At 39.0% G+C, this 25222-nt stretch overlaps 1 protein-coding gene across 2 annotated transcripts in view; it reads left to right on the top strand.

Annotated features, from left to right (window-relative positions):
• The window catches only part of LOC140312387 (uncharacterized), a 107126-nt gene that overhangs the window by 30725 nt on the left and 51179 nt on the right, over nucleotides 1-25222 (top strand). Inside the window, exons 6-8 of one of the 2 annotated variants that reach the window (XM_072390208.1) lie at nucleotides 283-421; nucleotides 7723-7788; nucleotides 14466-14589. In XM_072390208.1, the coding sequence (XP_072246309.1) occupies nucleotides 283-421; nucleotides 7723-7788; nucleotides 14466-14589 (329 nt within the window). The remainder of the gene's footprint in view (nucleotides 1-282; nucleotides 422-7722; nucleotides 7789-14465; nucleotides 14590-25222) is intronic. The other variant, XM_072390209.1, reaches the window with a different exon arrangement.

Raw genomic sequence — 25222 nt, 5'->3', positions numbered from 1 at the left:
CTTAAGTAAAAAAGTTGTATTTTTTTGGTGCAGGGGATTGGAAGCTTTTTGCTGAATTTTGAGCACAGATGATGACGTGTGTAAGTCCGTCAGTGCTCTCTTTATGTAATGGACTTCCATGTTGCCATGAATTTAGCATGCTGATTTATAGTGCACGTTTAATAATATACACAGCTAGGAAACACCACCATGCACAGAATGTTTTTCTGTAATTATAACTGTTGTAGTTTGTGGTCCTGTGACTCGACAGCCTTTTTACATCCATGTGTTTGGGTCTCTCAGACACAGGTCTGCTACAGCCCAATGTGCTGGCTCTGCACGACCAAGCTGAGAGGCTTCAACCCAACCTTCATCTACTTGGCTTCGTCTTCCTCTCCCGGTCCTTGAGCCATGCTTTCAACTGCATTCTCCTCTTCCAGTTGTAAGTTGCCTTGGCAATATTTTTTGCAAGATCTTAATGTTGCATCATTTACGTGTCATGCATTAAATAACAGCATGTGTGGGACAGTATAACTGAGTATCTTGATTTTTGTCATTTTCCTTTAATTGTGATATATGCCTGGTTAGACCTAAAAACAATATGCGGGGAGCTGTTCTTTCAATTTAGTTTCCATGTTTTTGCCAAACAGAGGCGTCTCAGCAAGGCCTTAATATACACAGTAAGCCAACATCCTGGAACCCAAAAAGTTCTGGTTACTTCATAACCTGCATCTACTACACTAAGAGTAAAAGTTTTTTACTTACCAGTCCAGAAGAAAAGTTGCAAGTTCTGCATCAGACTTCAGTCCTTTACTGCCTCGAATCTGTCTACAGCAAAGAGATGTGCCTTTGTAATTATTGTGTTTTCAGCTGGACTTTGTTTGATACCTATACTTTAGTGTTCCTCTTTATTTGTATTATTTTGCTCTTTGTGTTTCTTTTTGATATTCTACTCTGTGTTTTGAATTCTGTCTTTTTACACCAACCTGGCTTGCCTTTGATTGTTATTAAGTTTAATTGATTAATTTGGTTAAAATCCATCCATCCATCCATCTTCTATACCTGCTTAATAAGTCAGTCGGGTCGTGGGGGGGCTGGAGCCTGTCATCGGGTGAGAGGTGGGGTCACCCTGGACAGGTCGCCAGTCCATCACAGGCCACACAGAGACAAACAACCACACACACTCACACTCACTCCTAAGGACAATTTTACAGTCACCAGTTAACCTAACATGCATGTTTTTTGGACGGTGGGAGGAAGCTGGAGAACCCGGAGAGAACCCACGCATACACGGGGAGAACAGACTCCACACAGAAAGGCCCCAGGCGGGGATCGAACCTGGAACCCTCTGCTGTGAGGCGACGGTGCTGACCACCACACACTTATTCTTATGTGTGGAAACTCCTAATACCCTCCAGAAACCCTAAAAAAAGAATGACTCCTTTATCAACTTGTACATGAAAACAGGATCAAAGTCTTCTGGCATTTTTCATTATTTCATTTCAATTCCATCCTTTAATCATGTCGTAACGTTTAACATTGATATATAATTCTGTTTTTCACGGTATCAGTGTTGGAGGGAAATCTGTCAAATCATTTAATTTGTGGTGTTCTGTACCAGCACAGCCACTGTTAACTGAGCTGGACAGACTCGTGTAAAAACTGTCCTTGAGGTTTAGACTTGAATTACAGGCCTGAGTCAAATACTGAGAAAATATGATTGTTCCTGCAGCATCTGCACTCTAGGATTCTTTTAAAGCTACCTGCCGGTTTCCATGTTCTGTCGTTTGACCTTGATATGGCATCTAATAAATAAACACTCACATTGGAATTCTGAATCAGGAGAATGGATCATGTTGAAATGTGCTTGATATGTATCATGATGAGCACTACAGACCCAAAAATACTGAAGATAAATTTGAACATTTAATATTTCCCTATATTAGGCCAGAGGATGTTTGATTTCCCAAATAAAAAGTTGCTTTGTTTCTCTAGTTCTTATCCGTTTTTTTACTGGCTGTAAAAACTGATGGACTGTCTGGGTTGCTACTGCATGTAGATGTCATTTGCTTTAAAGGTTATTCTGTCGGTTGATATTTGTCACTCATTTATGAAAAAAAAATGCATTCCTCAAAAACACGGCATCTGTAACGTAAGGATCGAATCTAGCCACAGGGGACATTCATTATCAATAGTTTTACTTGTCAGTATATTAATACAACGGTGTAGAATAGGTCAGCTTGGTCTTGTATTATTTGTACATAATGCTTGCAATATTGACAGGTTTGTGTGTAGATGAGTGTGTGTTTAGAGGTGTGTGTCCTGGGAATCATGGGTGGAAGGTCTTGTTATCAGTGTGCGAGCAGCTCTGAAACACCTAGCCAATCGATAGTTCCAACATTGTGTTCAAGAAGGCTTAGTGGTCGATCAATGCAGAGGCTCAACCACTCTGACGCACACACACATTACACAGAACATGACCTGTATCTTTTACCCTTGGTGCCCCTGGGTCTTTTTGTGCTGACCTACAATTGCAGCTGTAGTAATACACACATAATGACACACTCTCACTCTGCACCATAACCACACTCTGCACTCAATTGTATTTCACATAACTATACTAAAACAGTTTGTACTTTTTATCAAAATATGATAATAACATATTACTTTTGTACATGCTTTCATTCAATATTTCCACAGTATGCATCTTTACATGATTTAGAAAAATATCTTGAAGACGATACATTAAAATGACTACACTTTGTCAGCCCTTACAGAACTAGCTATATTCACACATGCAGTACAATGATAGAGAACATAACAGAAAGAAGCTGATAAATAAGGAAAATGTTTGTGATAAGTATCTTCTTTCAAGGAGATTCATGTCCCCCCTTTTTTTAGTTTTTACAATTTTAAACAATTTGCTGAGATCTCAACTGAATATCTGTAACATGCTTTGATCAAAATATTACAGAGATCTAGTACCATAGCTCAATCTTCTGTTCTTAGCTGACAGTTTTCTGTAGCTCCAAACCAACCCTCTATTGTACAGGCTGTGACATTAGTATTTCGGACATAAATTACACTCAATAACCCTTGATGCACCATATGAAAAAGCTTACAGCTCCAAGCCTGAGAACTAGCACTAACACACACAGCAAACCGAGCTCATACCAAGGTGACTGTCACATGTAGGAGGTAATGAGGAAGGAGGACCCAGACCCAGACACAGACTGAGAGCGAGGAGGCAAAAATAAAAGAAACTATTTATTTTTAAACAAATAAATAGTTTCTTTTTTATTTTTAAACAAATAAATAGTTTCTTTTCATAGCCGGAAAAGTACATACAACTAAAACAGGGGAAACAAAATCAATACTCTGAGTAAAACTTGAATAGACCCGACTGGCCAGAATAGAGACAAGAAACAGCACAAGAGATTGTAACAGTGAGGATCTGGCAAACAGTGTTTGATTGGTGAGAGAAGACAGCTGAGGGAAATGACAAAGGTGAAGGGAGTGGAGCTGACCACCGGACTGAAGCGAGACTGAGGAAACAAGTGAGGAAGAGAACAGGACTGAGACAAGACAGAAAAAACCCGAACAGCAAGAAACAGAATAGAAATACACAACATGGACAAACAAAAACCAAGATCAGAAAATACCCAAAAGACATAGATCATTCTCAAATAGTTTGATTTCCCTTGTTTGCGTGGGAGTGCACAACTTGTGTGAATCACAAGCAGAACACGGCAGGAAAAAAGTACTCAACGGTTATAAAGATAGCGCTGAAGATATAAAGGTTAAAAATATTTGTAAATATATACAGAAAACACGATATACACAGAAACACAAAAAGCAAAGTAAAGTCTAATGAGTAGTTGAATTTCCTTGTTCTTTGCAAGGTTTATTAACTGTTACTACTGCATTTATTCCCCAGAAAGTGGTTTTCCAAGTGAATGTGATATCTTTCTTATTAGATTGTATTAGGTTTGATTAATCATTAGAGGGGGAAAACTAATTAGCTCTATTGCTATATTATAATATATTTTTGCTGTTGATTGCAAAGGAAAATAACAAGAACAGGAAACAGACATGTTTATTTGTGTATCAAACTCAGAGGTTGATTATGAAAAGATTCCAAGTTGTGTGTGGAAATAAAGATGGAGCGTGATTTAGCAAATGGTTAACTAAATTCCACATTTTGAGATGTAGACAGGCCCAAATAAAATGACAGGTTGTTGAAGCTTTTAAGTTGGCACTCACTTGGTATGCCCAAATATATGTCCTACAGCACAGATTTTGTCTAGTGTCCTACATTTGTCTTCTTTAAAAGTTTCTGAATGGGACCACACTGTCCTTCTGGTTCCTTTTACGTAATTTTCTCCTGCAGGGGTATGCTGATGACATTTACACTCACAGCAGCTAATTGAGCTTTCCAAATGTCAATTAAAGTCCAAAATTAGGCACGAAATCCCTGACAATTTGTAGAGGAAACGGTGTGGATATCAGGCTGAAGCAAGATAGAAAATTAGGTGGAAGAAGAGCAAGAAGGTCTTCCTTCGGTATTGATGGTAAATATTAGACTGCTTGCAAGCAAAATGGACAAGCTTGGAGTGCTCAGGAGGACACAAAAATAATATTGAGAATTCAGTATTTTGTGTTTCACTGAAAAATGGCATGAGCCATGCATGAGCATATTCCAGACTCAAATAGGTTTCTCCTGGGCTTTAAGACAACATGAGCTGACAGAGACATTAGTACCGTAGGAGCAGTGGCAAAAGCAAAGGCGGAGGTATCACAGTACGCAACAGTTGACAACAGATGATGTAATCCTGGACATGCCATGTGAAGGAGAGGATCTGTACATGGAACATCGAACTGCTAACTGTGAGTTTACCTCCATATTACCTACTGAGAGAGTTCACCTGTGTTATTCTTAGTTCACCTTAGTATTAAGTGTGATGCAACAAATAGAAAACTGAAGTTTTGCAAAAGTAACTACCTTGTTGATAAGGGAGGAACAAAGAAAAATACTCAGGATGATTGGAGCTGGAAGAAATACTAGACCACACATCCAGATTTTAAGTAGGAGTGCATCAGATTCCTCTCCTGTTGTCCAAGAATAGAGACCACAAGCTGCAGTAGACAAAGAAACAAACAAAACAGGGCAGCTAATGTGCAGGGATTAGGTTGTCAAAAATTGTTAACGTGGAGCAAAATCTGAAAGGATTCCAATAACTTGTGAAATATACACCATGAGGAACCAACAAGTGCTCTAAACGACCAAAAATATTATTTTTGCAAACTTTAATATATCACCCATAGTGGTGTTCTCTAAAGTTACATCCCCTGCAAGCAGCAGAGGGGATTTGCTGGTCATACAACTGTGTCCACATCGAACCAGACATCACTTAAGCGTTCCTTTTAACAAGCTATAAAATCTTCTTTGGGAGTAGTGAGGGGGAGTTGATGGCCGGATTACTCAGTGCTTTTAACCATGGGTTGTAAGTTCAAATCTTTTACTTCTGATTTACATTCAATCAGTAACACAACAGCAATTTGCAAGAATGCCTCTTTTCACTTCATAGTTTGGTTTAAGTGAGACCATCACTGGGATAGGGTTAAAATGGGGGTTAAAACATCCATCCATTTTCTATACCGACAGTCCGTTAATCGGGTAGCGGGTGGGCTGGAGCCTATCCCAGCAGTCATCGGGCGAAAGGCAGGGTACACCCTGGACAGGTCGCCAGTCCGTCACAGGGCCACATAGAGACAAACAACCATGGACGCTCACACTCACTCCTACGGAGTCACCAATTAACCTGACATGCATGTTTTTGGATGGTGGGAGGAAGCCGGAGTACCTGGAGAGAACCCACGCATACACAGGGAGAACATGCAAACTCCACACAGAAAGGCCCCAGGCAGGGATCGAACCTGGAACCCTCTTGTGAGGTGACGGTGCTAACCACCACACCACCGTGCAGCCCAGGGGTTAAAACATTTGGGCTAAAATACATTATTTTTGCCACTTGGCTGTCACCCTCATGGACGCCATTTTACTGGTTAACTTGGCCAGTAACATATCTTGGTTAGGGTTCGACTACTTGGTTCGGATTAAAAAACATGCTTTGGACTAAAATACATAGTTCTGTGCCACCATCTCCTGAAAGACGTTCGAGGCGGATGGCCACCCTTCCTGAGTCTGGTTCTGCCAGAGGTTTCATCCTGTTAAAAGGGAGTCGTTCCTTTCCACAGTCGCCTCAGGCACGCTCAGGACGGGAGATTGGACTGAAGACAAGTTTCAGTGCAATGTGTTGGTTTCCTTAGCTAGGATATTGTGTTTGAATTGGCTCTATATGAATGAATTGGATTATTTTTAAATTAATTAATTTGATTTCATTGGATTATGATTACAATGAATTGAATTCCAATTGGCTTGAATTGGACTATATTATTTAAGTACCTTGAGATGACAATTGTTGTAATGTGGCGCTATATAAATAAAACTGAATTGAATTGAATTGAATTGAATTGAATTGAATTGAAAGAACACTTTTTTTACACTTCACATGTAATTGCTCCCACAACCACTGGAGGTCCCATATTCTTTTAACTTTTTTTATAGATAATTGCATGGGGCTTGTTTTTTGGAAGACAGTTTCTTAATCGCTGATTTGAGAAATACCGTTTTCATTATCATTATGTTTTTCTCATGAAATATAGATACAATAATATAATGAACTCTGGATGTAATATATCAGTGTATATTGACACAAAATGTACATCAGATGTATGTCTGATTCCATGTCTGATTTCATGCAGACTGTAATGTTCGATTTTAGATGAATTTGATCCCGCAGGAGTTGAGTAAATGACACACTGTCACACATTGTCATGCTGGTGCTGAGTCATACAAATTACAACATGTTATACCAGAGACAGAGATCTGGAAGGACAGTTCAACAGCACAAATGCAAACAAACTCAGTTCCCAAATACAGTATGATGCTGCAATGTTGACATTATTGGTTCTTTGCGACTTTGGCAACTAATAAATTATTTAAAAATGCTGCTCAGACCGTCGGGGGACTAGGCTGCAATGAACTTTCTTAATTTGTCAACATTTCTTTTCAAGACTTGAAAGTAATGAGTTTTGGAAGAGGTGTAACTCAGCCCTTCAAAGTAACACTTAGCTGCTAATGGATTTACTGTCTCAAGAACCAACTGTTAAGAGACTCCAGCAGCTTAAACATCTAAGGAAGGGCACAGCAGGCGACCTACAAAATTCTGTCTTACCATCCAGTTAGGATTGAAGCCTTCTGTAAAAGGCTCACTTTTGATGGCTGTCAATGTCTAGCTTCTCTTATAAAGGCACACCATTGTATAAGGATATTTCTGGCTTCATATAAGAGTGTGATGTTCAAAATAATGTGCGATGTAAAACTAAAACATTGGTTTTTGCTTTTCCAAAGGCATCTTTTGTTTTGGAAAAAATATTAACTCAAACAGTTGTGGAAAAGCAATGCACTGCAAACAAGTGATGAAAATGAATTCCCTTAGCTGTTCATTGCCTCAGGTACTATGTGGAGGCAACCACCTAATATTTAATATTACAGAGGGGTGCTTGTCGCCAGGATATCATAGAATGCAAAAAACTAACAATCTGTCTCTGTTTTTTCCCCTTTTCCCTTTACGTGTCTTTATTTTTTGTCTCTGTTCTATTCTGTTTTTATTTTTATAGTATATCGATTGGAATTAGCTACGTCTTAGCTGGAAGTGAGGCCTATGCTGCTCTTTTTGATATCAGGTAAGTCCAACATAGATAACATATCTGAAAGAAAGAAATACTCAAAAGGATCTCTTTTTATCTCTTTTCCTTAGCCTTAGAAACATGGCAGAGAAATTTCTTCAATGGGAATTTAAAGTCAAGAAACTACTGTTGTTTAACAAATCTTCTGCACCATTATATAAAGTAGTGTGGTGTCAGCAATAATTATCATGGCTATCATGTTTTCTGCTCCCTATCAGCCACCACTATTTCTTGTTGGTTCACCAGCACCTTTTTGTCTGTTCATTATTAGATTTTTTCAGCTGCTCTCCATAATTCAATTAAATGCAATTCAGTTTTATTTATATTGTGCCAAATCACAACAAATGTCATCTCAAAGCACTTCAGTGATACAGTCCAATTCAAGCCAACTAGAGTCCAATTAATTGTAATCATAATCCAATCAAATCAAATCAAATTTATTAAATTCGTTCATATAGAGCCAATTCAAAAACAATATCCTAGCTAAGGAAACCAACAGATTGCACCGAAACTTGTTTTCAGTCCAATCTCCCGTCCTGAGAGTTTCTGTGGCGACTGTGGAAAGGAACGACTCCCTTTTGACAAGAAGAAACCTCTGGCAGAACCAGACTCAGGAAGGGTGGCCTAACCTTAAAAGTGGAAAGGGTGTCTGCTTCCTAAAGCCAAACTGGAAGCTGGTTCCACAAAGAGGGGCCTGATAACTGAAGGCTCTGCTTCCCATTCTACTTTTAGAAAGTCTGGGAACAGAGTTTGAATCAGGTGTGCTGGAGCAGGGAAACATGGAAAACATGCAGGACGGGGTGCCTTGAGGACCAGGATTGAGAAACACTGGTCTAACCTATGCCCCTGCTCTTGACTGGTGTGTACTGTCCCAACAAGCATCTCTGTTACTTCTGTATGTGCTGGATTGGATAAGGAGCTTCATAGTCCAGCCTGAACCTTGAGTTCTGCCAGCTGTGGTAGACTCATGCTTGTATGGATGTGTTGCTTCTGCTGCCAGGATCAGGATATTTGTGCTGTACTTCAGATTGGCCTTTGCCTGACAACTGTAAGGATTTCTTGACGTCAGCTACTCACTCTATAAGCAACTGTTACATCCCTTGAGACAGTATTTCTTCCTCATCCCCTACCCTCTGCCCTTTGCTACCTGTCACACTAACCAGTCTAGGATGCTCCTTATTTAATCCTTGATAGTAGTACCCCACCTTCCTGTTGTTTGTAGAGCTTTGAGGTGCTGGACTTTGCATTGAACAGCATTTTAGACAAGCATTGTTAGGTGTTTTTATGTCTTGTCATTATTTGTATCCATCTCCTCCTGTGGCTGGTCTGTTACTCTAGCTGGGTATCTGATTGCTGGTAGGTCGTAGTGTATATGTTCATGTCTCGGCTGTTACTTCGACCACTGAAAAGGGCTCTCTGCATTTCATATGTTCTGGAGGTATTTTTTCATGGCTGATCTCCTTTCATCCAATTACATACTCCCATTGACTTGTGACCCTGTGCAGTTATTCCTACTGTCTAATCTTTATTCATGCACTGTCTTGTGACTACTTCACATAGCTGCTTTGCTTCCTGGGAGGAGCTTCAATGTTGTGGAGGGGCAGGTTATCAGCTTGCAGTGTAAGAAAGTTGGAGGTTAGTTCTACATTCCTGCTTTGGGATGTATGATATCCCAATAAAACTCTTTTCTTGAAACTGAAAATAATTTATGCAAGTCTGTGCTCTATAGCCCCCTACTCTCAAGTGGGAAGCTATCATCTCTCACACTTCCTTTAAGATAAACACATACTCACCCCCCCCCCCCCCCCAAAAAAAAAAGTTAAAATGTGCTGAACTGTGCTGCTGGAGATGGCGTTGCCAGGTCTTGATAGAAACAAGAAAACTGGATCCATGAAAACAAATCCAAAACAAGCAACTTTGTTCTCTAAAATGAAGCCACAAATCCCTCCTAATAAAGAGACCGGGAGATGAAGGCATGCATCATGAAATAGCACTGTGTATCGCAAGATGCTGCTAAAACTGCTAAACTACAGATTGTAAGTAAGATGACCATGATATCAAATTGCACATTGCAGGCAGGTAGAGGCTTAGAGGCTGGCAGCCTGCTGCAGTAGCTCTGGACATAATGTGTCTTTCTTTGTATCAGCTTGAGACTTCTTCTACTTCTGAAACATTTTTCAGTGCTGCTTTGGATGTGGTGTTGCTGGAAAGACTTCTGCTGGTTACTCTGGCAGTTTTTTTTCTACATATTCTATGATGCATCACCATGACAACAGGGAAATTGGAACCGAGTTTTTCAAATCCCAAGTAATACCTGGAATAAGACCCCAAATCAAGATGAGTTGAAGAGAAGACATCTTGGATGCAGAGCAGGAACAAAATGGAGAAAAAGTGTGGTAAAACCATTTCTTCAGATACAATGAACAGTTTAATGGTGATGTTATATGTTAGATATTTTTTAAAAAGTATAGGTCACCGTGTTAAGAGCATGCATTGAATTAGATTTTGTCGACAGCAGAAACTTCTTTATAATTGGATGGAAATTGAACTGTCAAAGTTTAATAGAATTTTACTGATAGGTCTTCATCAAATACACTTAGTTTCTTACATTGTTGCAGCAATCTAAAATATTCTTGGAGAAAAAAGAATTTTATGGAAAAATGTTGAAAACAAATTAGACAAAATTTTGCTTATACTGCATTACACTGTGTGAGATTTATTTGAAACATAAATGCATCTTTATCTGCCACATCCTCTGGTGTGCACTCAGCTGAAATGTCACCATCTCAGAAACAACATCAATCATAACGTCGTTGTCAGACAAGCAGACAAGCGCTCCAGATCTCGTTGTTATGAGCTGTTATGAGCTGCCATGGTAGCTGCTCTTCAGCCTTAGGCTCACAGGTCTTGCTGCTGTTCTTTCATGAGTTTGTGGCATGTATTTTGGAAGCCCCGTCTCCTTGCTTGCTCTGTCCCACATCTGAATGAGACTTATATTGATTGTGTCTGCTTCGAGCATCCCACAGCTAAAATTTGAAGCTTATAAACCCAATCTTTGAAAGACAGAGTGTAATAGCTGTAAGCTGTCAGTGTCCAGTTGGTCACTCAGCTCTCATCTTCTACAGCACAGTGGATATGCTTACGGTGAACTTCCAACTAAAGGCTCTTGAAATATTCAAAGCTGCTTGCCTATGATTTGATGGGTGCTTCTGAAGTTTTTTCCTGTTTAAATTTGACTGCTTGATTAATTCTTAGTCCAGTTTTTTAGAATTTTTCATGGAGTTCTTTCAGGTTGTTGGTTTCCCACTGCAGCGTAAAGACTATCAAAGATCTGTGAAAAGGTTGTATGTAAAACCAACAGCGCTCCTCTGCTCTCTCTCCTTGTGGAAATCGCAGGTTGGTGTATCTGACAGGTAGGCTGAGGCAGATTCCTTCCCTAGAGAAAAGTGAGGTCACATATAACAAAAAATGAAGTTTGTACCTGAATTCACACAAAAGCTGGAAAGTACCTGACCTCTCAGGAATTACCACCCCACTGATCAGTAATTGTGTGAGAACTAAAAATACTCCCAACAGCCTGTCTGCATCACACGAACCAAAAAACTTTTCCTGCAGCCAAAATGCAACTATACTGCAGGAAATAAGTATATTAAGTGAGTTCAGGAGCAGCAACATGTCAAACAACAAAAAATGGTTTATGATCATATGATGAAGAAGAGATCATTTTAAGGAAATAGATATATCAATGGAAGGGAAAATGATACAGCAATAAATACATTAATAATAAAAATAAGAAATAAATTAGATTAATTCCAATTAGAATAACAACTAAAATATAAAACTGAGTGGCAAAGTAAATAAACAGCTTAATTAACACAAGCCTAAATCAATGTTGTTTAAAACTGAAGCAGAAAAATGTTCATTTTAGTAGCATTTATTATCATATACACTTGTTTATTTAGCTGTCTATACATTTTCATATTTATTAGGATTAGTGGTGGTGTCTGCCTGCATGAACAAATGCAACATGGGCTCGGGAGAAGAGGATAGTGAAGGATTTTTCCTCTATTAAAGCCACCTTAAAATGTCTTTCAAATCAGAATTTCTCCTAATTAATACAAAATTCTTTAAATATTTCACGAGAAGGCAGCCTGTTCGGAATCTTGTTTTTATGTTGATGGGCAACGACACAGTGATTGCATCAAGCTAACATAATGGAGATGTATGAAAGCTGAAATGCTGTTGTGTTTAAAGTAAACTTAAACTCGAGCAGCATTGGGATCATTGTCTCTCCCCTTAACTTCACACCTCCTCTTTGCCTCCCAAGCCTATAATTACCTTTATCAGTTAACAGGGCTAATTTATTTTGTCATGCCCCAGTTAATCCTTTACCCAAATAATATTATTCACACTCTACAGGGCGGTTGGACGGCTTCATTGGCACGCCTGGGTGCTTCATTATCAGCATACTCAGCGCCAGGGGAGATGGTGCGATTCGTTGTGGGAGTGGGAAGGCAGGGTTACTGGAGTGCAAAAAATCTGGGGTTGCCTCCTTTGGATAAACCACCTTATCCTCCCTCCCCAGGGGCAGCAATCAATAGGGCATTGCAGGTCTCTGTACAAAAACCCTCTGTGCAGTCCCGCTGCTGCAGGATAGTTGGTGCACTGGACACAAACCCCACTGAGCTGTGTGGGATTTAAAGTTTAACTGCGATCCATTTCTCCTCAAAGTCCACATTATTGTGTTTTAACCTTACTTCACTCAGTTTTAGAAATAAAAATCTAATTTTCCTTCTAGCTTGAAAAGTAAGAGGATTAAAAAGCTCTCTAACCGTTAAACATCAGTTAAATCTCCTGTGTTTAATTAAGATGATTCCAAGCTCATCCTGATCTCTACAGATTGTGAACTTACTGATCTTAATACTGTTGTGGCAGAATGAGCTTTTATCAAATTTTTCTGCCGCTCCTCGTGTTTGATATTTCAAGTGACTTTAAACTTTAAAACCAAATTAGGAAGGCTTGAAGAAACTGATAATGTGATGGTTTTACAATACGTTATAACCTGACAATTTCATTCTAGAATATTGAGCACATAACATTTTTTTTTATATAATGTGATTTTCTTTTCTTTTTTAATTACATAAAATCCACTAGTTTTTGTTATTATGTAATTTACAGTTATTGCTCTCTAATTTGGTTCTTAAATAAAATTTACCAGTCCCTTTTCCCTCTGGTATAGTTGAGTCAATATAAAAACAATGTTCTGGTAGCTTTATATGCATACATTCTTTATTCAGAGAAGACACACTAAATATAAAGTGCAGGAAAGGAAAAATAGGGGAATATCCCCCCCTTTTTAATGTTTTGATCAGGATTTGTATTGTTTCTGTGCTCCTCAGTCAAACCCACCATAGTGTCATCAGAGCATAAGCCTTTTTTGTAAAAGTTTTGTCATACTAGCCAGTTCTCAAAGGTTCACGTGGACCCTCTGTGACAGACTGTCAATAAGTTTATGTAGCCCAAATAATTGTGACTACACAAACTTATTGCTGTCACAAATATTACCAGACAATATTACAAACATACCAGACTAAAAAGACAAGAAATAGGAGAACAAAATGGATGCTTGTTTCATTGTGAGACACCTCTACGTTGTACTGTGGACTGATCTCGTGCTCATGCCTTGGAAGCGTCGGCACAGATTACCCAAAAGGTCTCAATCAGTCATCCCACATGGATATAGAAAACATGCATTCCCTTTAACCAGCAGTTTTGTTAAATGTAACAACCCAGTTGCATGGCAAGACACAAATAAGTCTGAAAGTTTGTGTCCACAGGTTTAGTTTTTGCTGTCTTTTTGTGGTAACCAAAAATTAAGAAATGCATTGTAACCTAATTTTAATGATATGACTGACAACACATTTAGGAAGGCTGAGGGGATCGGGACAGAGCACAGTGGAAGTCCAAATGCAGTTTTTTGTTTCTGTTTTGCATATTATAAACTATCAGGTTAAGATTATTTATTGATAGAAAAAATGTTTACGATTAGGAAAACATCATGACTTATCGGCTCGCACTGGATCAAATTCTTTACCACTAGCTGCAGAATCCTGCGCTGCGCCCTTCAGGCTCAGTAGCGCCACACTTTGGCACAAATGAAATGCAGATTTCCTGTTCCTCAACCCAAATACAGAGCTTTATATTTCTGGATGTAAAGATTTAAGTATTAAGTAGCCTCACTTGGAAATGTTCAAGTATAATACAAGTACAAAAAACTGTTTAGTATGCAGAATAAATTAAGTGACTATGACTTGATCTTTGCTGAATGCATTCCTTGGTTTGTTTTTTCACATTCAAACTATGCATCAGAATTTTTAACGTGTAAAGTCTGCAGCTGCAGTCGTTTTTCAAATAATACTGATAATTATGATTGGTGAACAAAAGCGGTGTTTTTGCAGCGAGGTGTTTGTTTTAGAATGCAGCTGCACACCAGATCAGAGGTTACAGAGCTGATAATGAATACTGATCATGAAGAGGTTTATTTTAGTGGGCAGGTAACACCTGGAGGTTGTTGAGGAGTGATAAATACAGAAGAGGGATGTAGACCATAAAAATAAATCATGTGAATGCTTCTGAAACCGAACTGAAATGTCTACATGTGTTTGTCTCCACAGCCACATCTACGTGATCCCAGCCTTCACCTGGATTCTAACCCTTGCTATTCTACTGGGCCACACAGTCATTCAGCCGGTCACTTCGCTACTCACCCTCCTGAAGGGAATTCTGCTCATTGTCACGGTAATGGTTACTCTTATTAATTAAATGCCACTAATGCAGTATGTGTCAGGGTTATTATTCCACACGATGACTCAAACATCAGAATGGTTGCTAAGCATTCTAACAAGAGAAGGGAAACAAAGGAATGCTAAGAATGTCTGTAATAGCTGTGATTAATATCAATTTGATGATTTCCCATCAAAGAGGAAATGATCTAACCCTTACTGACATGTTTCAAGGAACATTGTCACATGAGCAGGAATGAGTTAGACAGCTGCTAAAAATAAGTCTCAGCGTTCAGTCTCAGTCTTTTGTCACATGATAGAGCGACTGAGTCTCAGTCCCAATTCAGTCCTGCGATAAATTCTGTGTTCATGTGGCTACATGGATATATAATTCATAGAAACAGAAGAAAACGTTTTTTGTTCACACTAATGATCAGATCTTAAGTTGAATTAGGTAAATGTGCATCCTGAACATTCAGAGAGAGTCATACTAAACTGGGCCTACATCAGTGTTCCCTGCTTTAAGGACTCTTTTTTTATCTAAATAACCACTATGACAACCAGTCATGAATGGGATGTTTCCAGATGCTATGAATAGATCCAGTACCCATGTGACATATTCTTCATACAAGGGCAAATCTCCTCACGTGCCTTCAGATGCTTGAAAAATTTGTTTAAAAAGAATCAAATGGCTACACTTTACAAAATCTTTGGTCCTGTTATTGGAAAGGAAAATTCAGGCATTTCCCCAAAGCATAGGACCTCAGACTTGCTTGTATGATCTCTAATTAAACCAAAAAGCCACATACACGCCACTCACACAGTCCATCACTTGAAAGGGCTTTATTTGTGCGAGGTTTCAATATTCAGACCTCCGTCAGTAAAAATTCATTCAGACACAACAGCCTTATACAAACAACACCATACTTATGAAGGCTTTCTCACTTTTTCACCAAGCTGGTGTTTACATTATGCAACATGACCCTCTTGGGAAATTAGAGAAAGCATCTCTTCCCAAATGAGTCCTGTGCTGCAGCATGTTGCCTGCAGTCTTTGGAAAGCAGGGAGAGCCAATAAAGGCAATCTGAATATGTGACAGAGATTCACTGATTAAAATGTTCTAAACTCATCAGTGGCATGCTGCACGATTCATAACGAGAGATGTGTTTTAACAGCAGTAGTGTAACAACCAGAGTACCTTAGAATTAGAGCTCTGCCTTCAAAATGAATGGAATATATACAAAACTACTGCTAACACAGCATTGTACAGTAGGATAGATGGATATACAGTGGGACAACCTGTGAATTTAAAATCCAAACCCATGAAACAACACTGAACTCATAGTCTAAGATAGACAGTGAGTTACATTCATATTTTGTAAAACACAGCTATACTTGTATGCATTATTACACTCCACAGCAATGATTTGTCAACGTAGCAGCAGACAACGTATATGGTTTGTAATAGTCCTCATTTCCATAAAAAACTGCAATCTATGCATCCAAATCTGTTTTTCTTCTTTTAACTACTTATCACATTTACAAATGTTTTCACCACAAGTCATGACAGGTTTCTTCAGCTTTTCTGTGCTGAACTTTAGACAAGGACACTCCTAAAAGCTTCCAGTGTAGTTTAAGTTCAATGTTGACAGCATAACATTGTATTAGGAAGTAAGGCTTAATCCCCCTATCAGTAGAGTAAAATGAACCAAAAACACATTTGCAGGACATAGTCAAATGACTGAGAGTTGTGTGGTATGAATGTTCCATTTTGGTCTCTGTTGAAAGATGAGACTCATTGAACAAAATGAATGAATGACATTTTTTTATTTGATTGTTTTTTTTGCTTCCAAACAAATAAATGTAGATGACAACAGTTTGGCTTGATAACACAGTTAGGCCTGTTATACTCAGATCCCTAATCCAATATTTAGTCCATTTTGATGAAGGTATCAACATTGTGCACAGATTTTCCCAGAATATGTCCAGATCCCTCCATTCTGGAGACTCCCATCACATCTTTGGTAACCAAATGTTAAGTTTAAAGTATCTGCTTTGCTATAGTTCTCTCTCAAAATTGTCAATAAATAGTTTACTGCTTTTATGCAGTGATGGACAAACAATTATGAATTATTGGTTATTGGTGGTTAAATCTATCTTTCACTGGTTAAAAGACATGGAAGCTCCTGTTGGTCCCATTGGCAGTCGTGGTATCTTTTCATCCGAACAGGAGTTAGAGCATGCAGAGCAGATGAGGCACAACTGCAGGCTAATTTTAAAGAAACACCAGAGAATCTGGAATGCTCTTGGCTCCCCCATATAGTTGTGGGGGTGTAACACAGCTGATGTAAAAAACAAATGTCGTATATCAGAGGACCTGATTGTTATTGAATGAATAACAAAGGTTTGTAGCTTTCCACCAATATGTCCCAAAGTTGTTCAGGAAACAGCAGTAGGCCTCTGGTCAGACTGTTAGAGTGATAAGTGGTAATGAAATAGTTAGTACTTCAGTCACAAATGACTTTTTCAACAGCTTTATCTCATTTTCACCCCTTTTGGTTTTAAAGATTTTCTTTAGTTGCTCCGTCCGTATTTCTTGATGAATAAAGTGTCTCTCTGCCTGACAGAGTGTGTGTGTGTGTAAGGTCATGCGGGTAAAACAGATGGAAGTGCCTCTGAACACTTGTCAGTTCATGCAGAAGTTGTAGTACTTACTGAGCTCCCACTGTGGATGTGGTGGTTTTGGCTTTTCCAGGTCAGTGCTTGTCAACATCTTGGAGTGTCAGCAGTTCAGTTGGTGCTCTTGAGAGAACTCTTTGGGTACGTTCCAGAGTCCATTTAACACAATCACATCCCACTAGATTACACTGCCTCGAGGAGCTGCACTGCAACATCTGCTGCTGGGAAATCTAGACAGCATGTTACATGTTGGCTTACACTACAGCTGACACCATCTCTGTGACACTTCTGACTCAGTGTAACTATGAAATTATGAATTTGAGGATAGGTTTTCAAGGGTTTTTAACATTATCTTCATACTAACCTGCAGTGTTGGTCAAGTTACTTGGAAATAGTAATTAGTTACTGATTACTTCTCCAAGAAAGTAATCCAGTTACTTTACTGATTACTTATTTTCAAAAGTAATGAGTTACTTTAATTATTACTTTACTTTGTTACTTTTCAAAAACATGAAGCACAACCTGAGTAGCTATAAATCAACAGGCTTTTCAGCCTAATTCTATTCTTTCTGCATATTCCGTCATATGGAATTGAATCAAATGAAACAGTCTCTTTTTCAGAACACCTGTCGCTCTTCAGTCTGTTTCCACCTGTTTAGCAGCAGAGGGGCCATCGGAGGCTTGCTCGGTGGATTTGGATGTGGCAGCCGCAGCAGTCATGTCAGATCCGGGGCTTTCTCAGTGAGTTTCACATTCCTGTGCCAGCTTGCTCGGTGCTTGCTCAGATTTAAGGGGGAATTTTTTGCTGTAGATAAAGATTTTCATCCCACGCAGAGTGTACAGCGGACGCTAATGTGTTTGTCCCTTTTTATCGTGTCAAACTCAAAGTGATGTCGGTGCTTCCGAGCATTAAACGCTGCACGGTCCTGCTCTCTCTTGCGCTCCAGCTTATCTCTTGTTGATCTACACATGCACTGACGTCGCAGCGCTCATGCGTGATTGTCACGAGACACTCTCACAAACAAAATCACGGTTCAGTAATGCAGTAACGCCGCCTGCTTGTGTGAAAGTAAGAGTAATCTAATTACTGTTTTTGCAATTGTAATCCCTTATTTTACTCGTTACTTGAAAAAAAGTAATCGTGTTACAGTAACGTGTTACTTCTAACGCATTACTGTCCATCACTGCTAACTGTATGTGCATTTAGAGAATTGAATGGATTTTAAATACTAAATTCACTTCGACACACTAATATCATCAGGAAGAATAATTACAGTCATCAAAATGTGTTGATCAATTTATCAGTCTAAACAATTTAACAGATAATCACAGCTCAGGAGGAAGAAGTAGCCTGACAATTGGTTCGACTCCCAGCTTCCCTGGGCCACAGGTTCTTGAGCAAGTGAGTGAACCCCACATAACCTACCGATTCGTTTAGAAGAAAGCACTGTGTAGCTTTATAGACTAAGTTGTGCCGAATGAGTGAATGGGTGAACGTGGCATGTGGTGTTTATGTTGAGTGGTCAGCCAGACTAGAAAAGTGCAGTACAAGCACAGTCCAGGTTACACTGTGCTGCTGGACACATGCAGTGCACAAGCCTCAGTCCTGAAGCCAACACATGCACCCATGCTGGTATCAGTACAGTAGAAATAAAACCTGTTCAATTAAATTCAGTTAACTATTTTGTTGTTTCTTTGTTTTTCGATTTTTCTTTAAAGTGGGGTTGTGTGAAGCACAACCTACATAAATAGCCAGTGTCTTACCTGCAGTTAACAGCAGTTAGAGTGTTCTCTGTAAAGCACTTTGAATCACCTTGTCGTTGAATTGTGCTATACAAATAAATTTGCCTTGCCTAACACTTTCTCGACCGCAGAATCTATTCAGTGGTGTTCTGCAAGGTCCCACTTAACAAGAACTACTTCAAAGTTCAGTTCACAGTGATTCAAATTAAATTTGATTTGATTCAAAGTTTAGCATTTGAACTTCTGGACTAGGTTCACAGTCCTGAGATGAACTGGCTCACATTCATTTCTGGATTTTTATGACATCCTCTGAATTCTCTATAGACTGAATGCTATAAAGTACTACAACATGGGCTCCATCTCATGCATATCTCTACATTTATCTTATTACTTGTCAAAATCAAACTCTGATTAAAAAAGTAGATCATTTTACTGCATTGTCTACTTTATTTGATCAAGTTTAATGGAGTGCATTTGACAGTCAGATTTAAATACAACTTTGCCCCCAGAAGTCACATTCACTGAAAACATTTTTATCACAGAAAATCTGCTTCTTTCAAGTTAAAAAATGTTAATGAGTCAAAATTCTAATAATTTTGCAGAGCTCAATCAGTGTACTTTTAAATGGTAAATGGACTTGTATAGCGCTTTTCTAGTCTAGCTGACCACTCAAAGCGCTTCACTACATGCCGCATTCACCCCACTCACACACATTCATACAGCACGTATTAGGATATAACTACGTGCTTTCTAAGCATTCACACACATTCATACCCCCAATGATACACTGGGGGAGCAACGTGGGGTTCAGTGTCTTGCCCAAGGACGCTTCGACATGTAGAGTCGAACCACCGACCTTCCGATTGGTGGGCTACTGCTCTTCCTCCTGAGCTACAGCCGCCCCTTTTACCGTACAATAATTGAATTATCATTTTAAAACCATACGCTGGTGCCAGTGGAGTGCTGAATCAGCACAGTGCTGAGATGGTCAGAGCAACCCTGCCCATCAAAATGGATCCAAAGTATACAAGCTCACTACTTAGTCTGCAGCATTTCCTTCTCTTGTCTCCTGTCGTACTAGTCGACATTATCTTACACCAAATAAAACCTTTTACCAAGCAAACAGCCAGACACAACGCTTTAGTCGTATTATTAAGTTCACACGAACATTAGTTTAAGATATCAGCAAGATATGCCTGAAAGAAACTAAGAAGACAGACCAGTAGCTGCATGACGAAATGTGGTTTGAGGTGGGGAGAGTACGACAATATATGATTGTAGTCAGGGCAGAGAATGTTAGTAGGTGAAATTTCTCCAACAAGACCTAAAGAAAAATTTCACTCACTTTACAGGTGTTATTCTTTAGCTTTCTGCTGTGTAAATGAATCTGTAGCATCATTCAGAGTCAGCTATCAGCTACCTTTATAGCTCTCTTTTGAACCCCTCTGAAATGCTCCTGTGCTGTCACCACCACCAGAGTTAAATACAGTGCTGAAGTTACGTTGCCTTTGTTCCATTCATTGAAAAAATAAACTGAAAGCGTTTTTATTGCATGTAAAACAGAAGATTCTTGGCAGTTAGATCGTAATAAGAAGTGACATCACATGAGCAGCAAAGTGCCAGATGAAGGTTGGACAGAGGAACAGGATCCCCCCCGGAGCTTAGACTGTGGTTGATGAATGAGGAGGTGACCGAGATGGTTGAGATGCCCAGATGGAGAGGCCCTAAGGAGGAAGAGAGTTGGATGAAAGATGGTCTGAAAGGCACAGTGACAGACTAACAATTAAAAAGATTATTTGATTTGAGCAGTGATGTTGAAATTGTGATGGGAAATAAATAGAAGTGATGACGAGCATAGACCAGCAAGTGTTGCTCATTAACCACTGAGGAACAGACACATAACATGAGTTATTAGGTCTTACTTATTGAACTTGCTCTTAGGCTTCATTTGAACTTTTTTTGGCATTTGCTGACTACAAATTTCTCTTAACTGTAAGTGTAATAAAGCATTGATAAGCATCTGATATCACTGCACATGTCCAGCAAGCTTGAATATGGATAAAAGGAATCTTTTCAACAGCTCCCATCGAATCATGGTATGCTGAGACAACCACACTGCGCTTGTCAGGCTAATATGACTTGTCATGGCAACACAAATTCGTGCATTTTACTTCTCATGCTGCAGGTTAGAGTCCAATACTCTTACTTTTGTAGTATCTAACCTTTCAAACTGATGTAGAAGTGACCTATGTCTTAATGGCTGAATGTTGTCACTTCAAGGTTTTGATTAAACCAGCACTTTTGAACTTCCCATGTCTGAAAAAGGCTTAATGGCATAATTTCCCTGGATGATCATCAAAGTAATTGGGTGCCCAACTTCTTGAGAGTCCCTGTAATCAGTGCTCTTGTTTAAAACTCAAAGACATGACACTGTGTAGTTTTTTAGGCATTTCAGCTCAGTTAAGAATACAAGATCATCTCTCTGCTGAATGTATTTCATGGAAAATCTACTGTTTTAGTTTGGGTATTTCCTTTTGAGGCACTTCCTTTGCTAAATTACAGGCACTAAATTTGAAAAGCTATCACATACAAACTATGTTGTGCACATTTTATTATTTTTTTACTGATTTATGGAATCATTGAAAATCTTTCCATTCCAAAAATAAGTGTCTGTCTCCAGAGAAAATACTTACACATCTATTCACAACATTTCAACAGACTCTTCTTGTTATAAAGATCACAATTATTTTACTACGTGAATTCTCCCCAAGGACAGAGCTTTCCATTTCTGTTTGCTGTCTAACAATGTTTTTTTTCCTGCCGTTTACATTTCATATCAGTTCAGCTTAATCGTTTAAATATTGGCAGATAATCAGATGCTGTAGGGGGTAAGTACCAGATAAGATCGATTTCAGTGTTATTAAGTCTTACCACGCAGGCAGCGTGAGATTCAGCTGCCGGTTTTGTGTTGCAGCAGAAGCACAAAATTTAAGTCGCTCATTGAACGGCATATTGGATCTAAATGTTTGACTGTCAATGTGAAGTATGGGCTATGTCAAGAGTTTGAAGCCAATGGATTTTTTACGGCATATTATACATTGTTTTAGATATAGAAAACGAAATAGAGCAGAACAATAATTGTTCCTTTTAGGCAACCACCTATGTGCTAAATATGTTTTAAAATAGTAGGAATAGATCCATAAATATTTGGACTGGAGGAGAGCAGCCATCCACACCAGCAACAGATCAATGGCTTCCCTCGAGAGCAAGAGGCAGGCAGTGGAACCTCAGTATCTCCCTAAAGGATCTTCTGTCCTTGAAGAACAATGGAGAAACTGGACAGATTGATTTTAGATACCTGTCTGTGGTATCGATACCACAGACAGCCTTAGAACAACAGACACTCACTAACCCCAGCAGTCTGTGTCACTGAGGTGGTGGTTCACTTTTGCAGTCGTTGCTGAAGCTTATTTTTAAAAGGAAGTTGATAAAAATCATCCTCATCACAATGTGCCTCGTAGTTGCTGTTTCGTGCACACCCTGTAGGTGGAGATGTAAGCACAGAGAGTCGTTCACACATATCTGCATGCACACATACACCCACAGTATGAGAAAAATGTGTCCCAGAGCTAAGTCCCAAACAGGGGGAGGTGTTAAGATTTAGAGGTTCGTCTGTGGAGCGGGGCACTGAGAGCCATTCTTTCTACTGTGCATCAATATGAGCAAGAGCTGAGTGAGCAAGGCCGAGTGCACCAGAATAAAACACACCATCGTCAAGCACCGGCCATTTATGGCCCAGCAAATGTGATTTTTCTCTTTATGGCTGAAATATTAATGTTTCTATCTTGGTATACTTAGAAAGAAAACAGCAGTTTCCAGCCCTGAGCTGCCAAAATAGAAGAGGCTGGGAGAAGCAGACTGGGGAATTTAACAAGAAAAGCCTTTGCAAATAAAGTATGACCTTCAGTCTCTCACCACGTTTTTCAATTTATTTTAGGACTTTTTTACTTTGATTTTCTTCCTACTAAAGCTTTGATTGACATTCAGCCTAGTAGTGGCATACAACAACTTGCATAAAGCATTAATTAAGCAAAAGAAAACAGGTCAAACTGACTGAATATGTTTCTCTAACTCGACATGTTTATTAAATATTGGTAGGCTGTGTGGTATCCAGGTATTCAGCTAGACTATAAGTATATCAAGTATATCAAAACTGATGGCATAACACGATATCTCACCAGCTCTTTATATTTGTCTCCTTGAATATTTGGAGCTCTTTTCTTCTCAGTTCCGAATGCACCCAGTCTATAGAAATATAAATGTCTATAGAAGTATGTATATCCCTTGTAGAGTACACTAACTTCTTCTATCACAGTCTCTGTGATTTTGTTATGTTAAACCTCTTCAAGATACAGTTACATAATGAAAGTGGGCTGAAAGTGTACAGTCACAGCTTTAATTTAAAGGTGTTCTCATGTAAATAAAAGGAAGGATTTTAGAAGTGCAGCTTAATCACTGACACTTTGCTTATGTAGCAAATGCAAATTTTAGGTTGACCCATGAGGTCTGATTCCATGGAAGACAATACGGCACAAACTGCTGACAACCTGAATATGATGGAACGGTGAGGAAAAAATGATTAAGATATGATAGAAATATATTTCAGGCTATTTTCAAATAGCTAGGTAGGGTAAGGAATTGTTGTCCCAAACTAACTAGTTTTCATTTGTTGTCCATGTAGTACTGACCATGACCAAATGTCCTAATGTTTGAATGAGCTTTGGTTGCATGCATGCAACCATTGGATTTGTACCATCGAATAGACGTAACTGAAATGAACCCCCTGCCACGAGTAACTTTTCCCTTCCAATCAGTACCTGTAGAAATGGCTCCAAAACCAAGTTAGTGAATGAAAAATAATGTTTTCTGAGTGTGTATGGAGGCTAAGGGTTTGATTTGTCCAAAGAAAAGGGAGGGATTCTAGACATGGAGAGCTGTTACAAATCAGCACAACTGAGATACTTTCAAGGCTGAATATGGTGGTTTTGTGCCTGGCCCTGTTGCACATGTGTGTAACAGGGCGTTTCCTTTCAGATGTGTAGTAAATCTGCCTCTTGGCGTTCCACATGCTTCAGCTGAATGAAACTTGTTAGCTGACATGTTCTTTTACTTTGCATCATTCACTTTCCATTTAAAACAGTCACAAAGAGCAAGGAAAAAATGTGATTCCATTAAACAGATTCAATTGTAAGCCAACAGTTGCGGTCCTCAGAAAATGAATCTAATTCATTTGTTGATCACAAGAGATATTGGTTTTCCAGTTTGTTATTTTTGATCAAATACTTGCTAAACAAACGACATATCTAACAGCCTCTAGTCATGATTCGTCTTTAATGCTATACAGTGAACTCCAGAATAGCAACACTGTAAGACGAGCACTAAGACTATTAATATGGTTAGTGTGGGGATGTTAACAAAGTAGAATTTTACTCAAAACACAGCAGTGAACCAAGAGAGACTCTGCTATCGTCTTTTAGTATGCATTGTAAAGCCATCGTCCTCTTCAGCATTTAGGATTTTCATTATGTAACACATTTTATTTAATTTTACTTTGACCTTTACCTCCCTCTCATATTATAGAATGTTCCATCCTGGTTGTGAGGGAACAACAAAAACTACACATACTAATTAAAGAATAAAGTCATGCCTGCTGAAACTCACTTTTTAGTCAAAATTAATTCTTGTCTTTCCTTTTCTCTCTTCTCTTCTGTTTTCTTCTCTGCCCTCCTCTCTGTAATTCTATCCAAATCGATGTGCTGCTCCAGCAGTTCTTTAAGGCTTGACGTCTGACTGATTGCTTCACACAAAAACCTGCAGCTAAATAAAATAACAGGGGAGGCCAAAGGAAGTTTATACACCTTTATAAAAGCTCTATTAAGTCATTGTAAAATAGGCCTGAATGTAGCTCAGACATTATATCAACTACACATAAAAATACTGCACTGATACACACACACACACACAGAGTTTTAAATGAATCTCCTGCACCAAGCTGTAGAATTGTGTTGGAAGGAAGATTATTCATGGAGAATCGACCACAATTTCACGGCTTTCTGGAAATAATTAGCGTGACGTTTATTCAGGCTTAATAATTGGTTAGGATTCCAGACCCTCACCTCTAATAAAGCTGTCATTGAACCTTTAACGCTACAAGCTCCCATGACAGC

The sequence above is a fragment of the Leuresthes tenuis genome, unplaced genomic scaffold, assembly GCF_036924035.1.
Source record: "Leuresthes tenuis unplaced genomic scaffold, fLeuTen1.0.hap1 SCAF_7, whole genome shotgun sequence".
NCBI classification, from domain to species: domain Eukaryota; kingdom Metazoa; phylum Chordata; class Actinopteri; order Atheriniformes; family Atherinopsidae; genus Leuresthes; species Leuresthes tenuis.
Note: the sequence above shows the minus strand (reverse complement) of the source record. Positions and strands in the feature narration are given on the sequence as shown.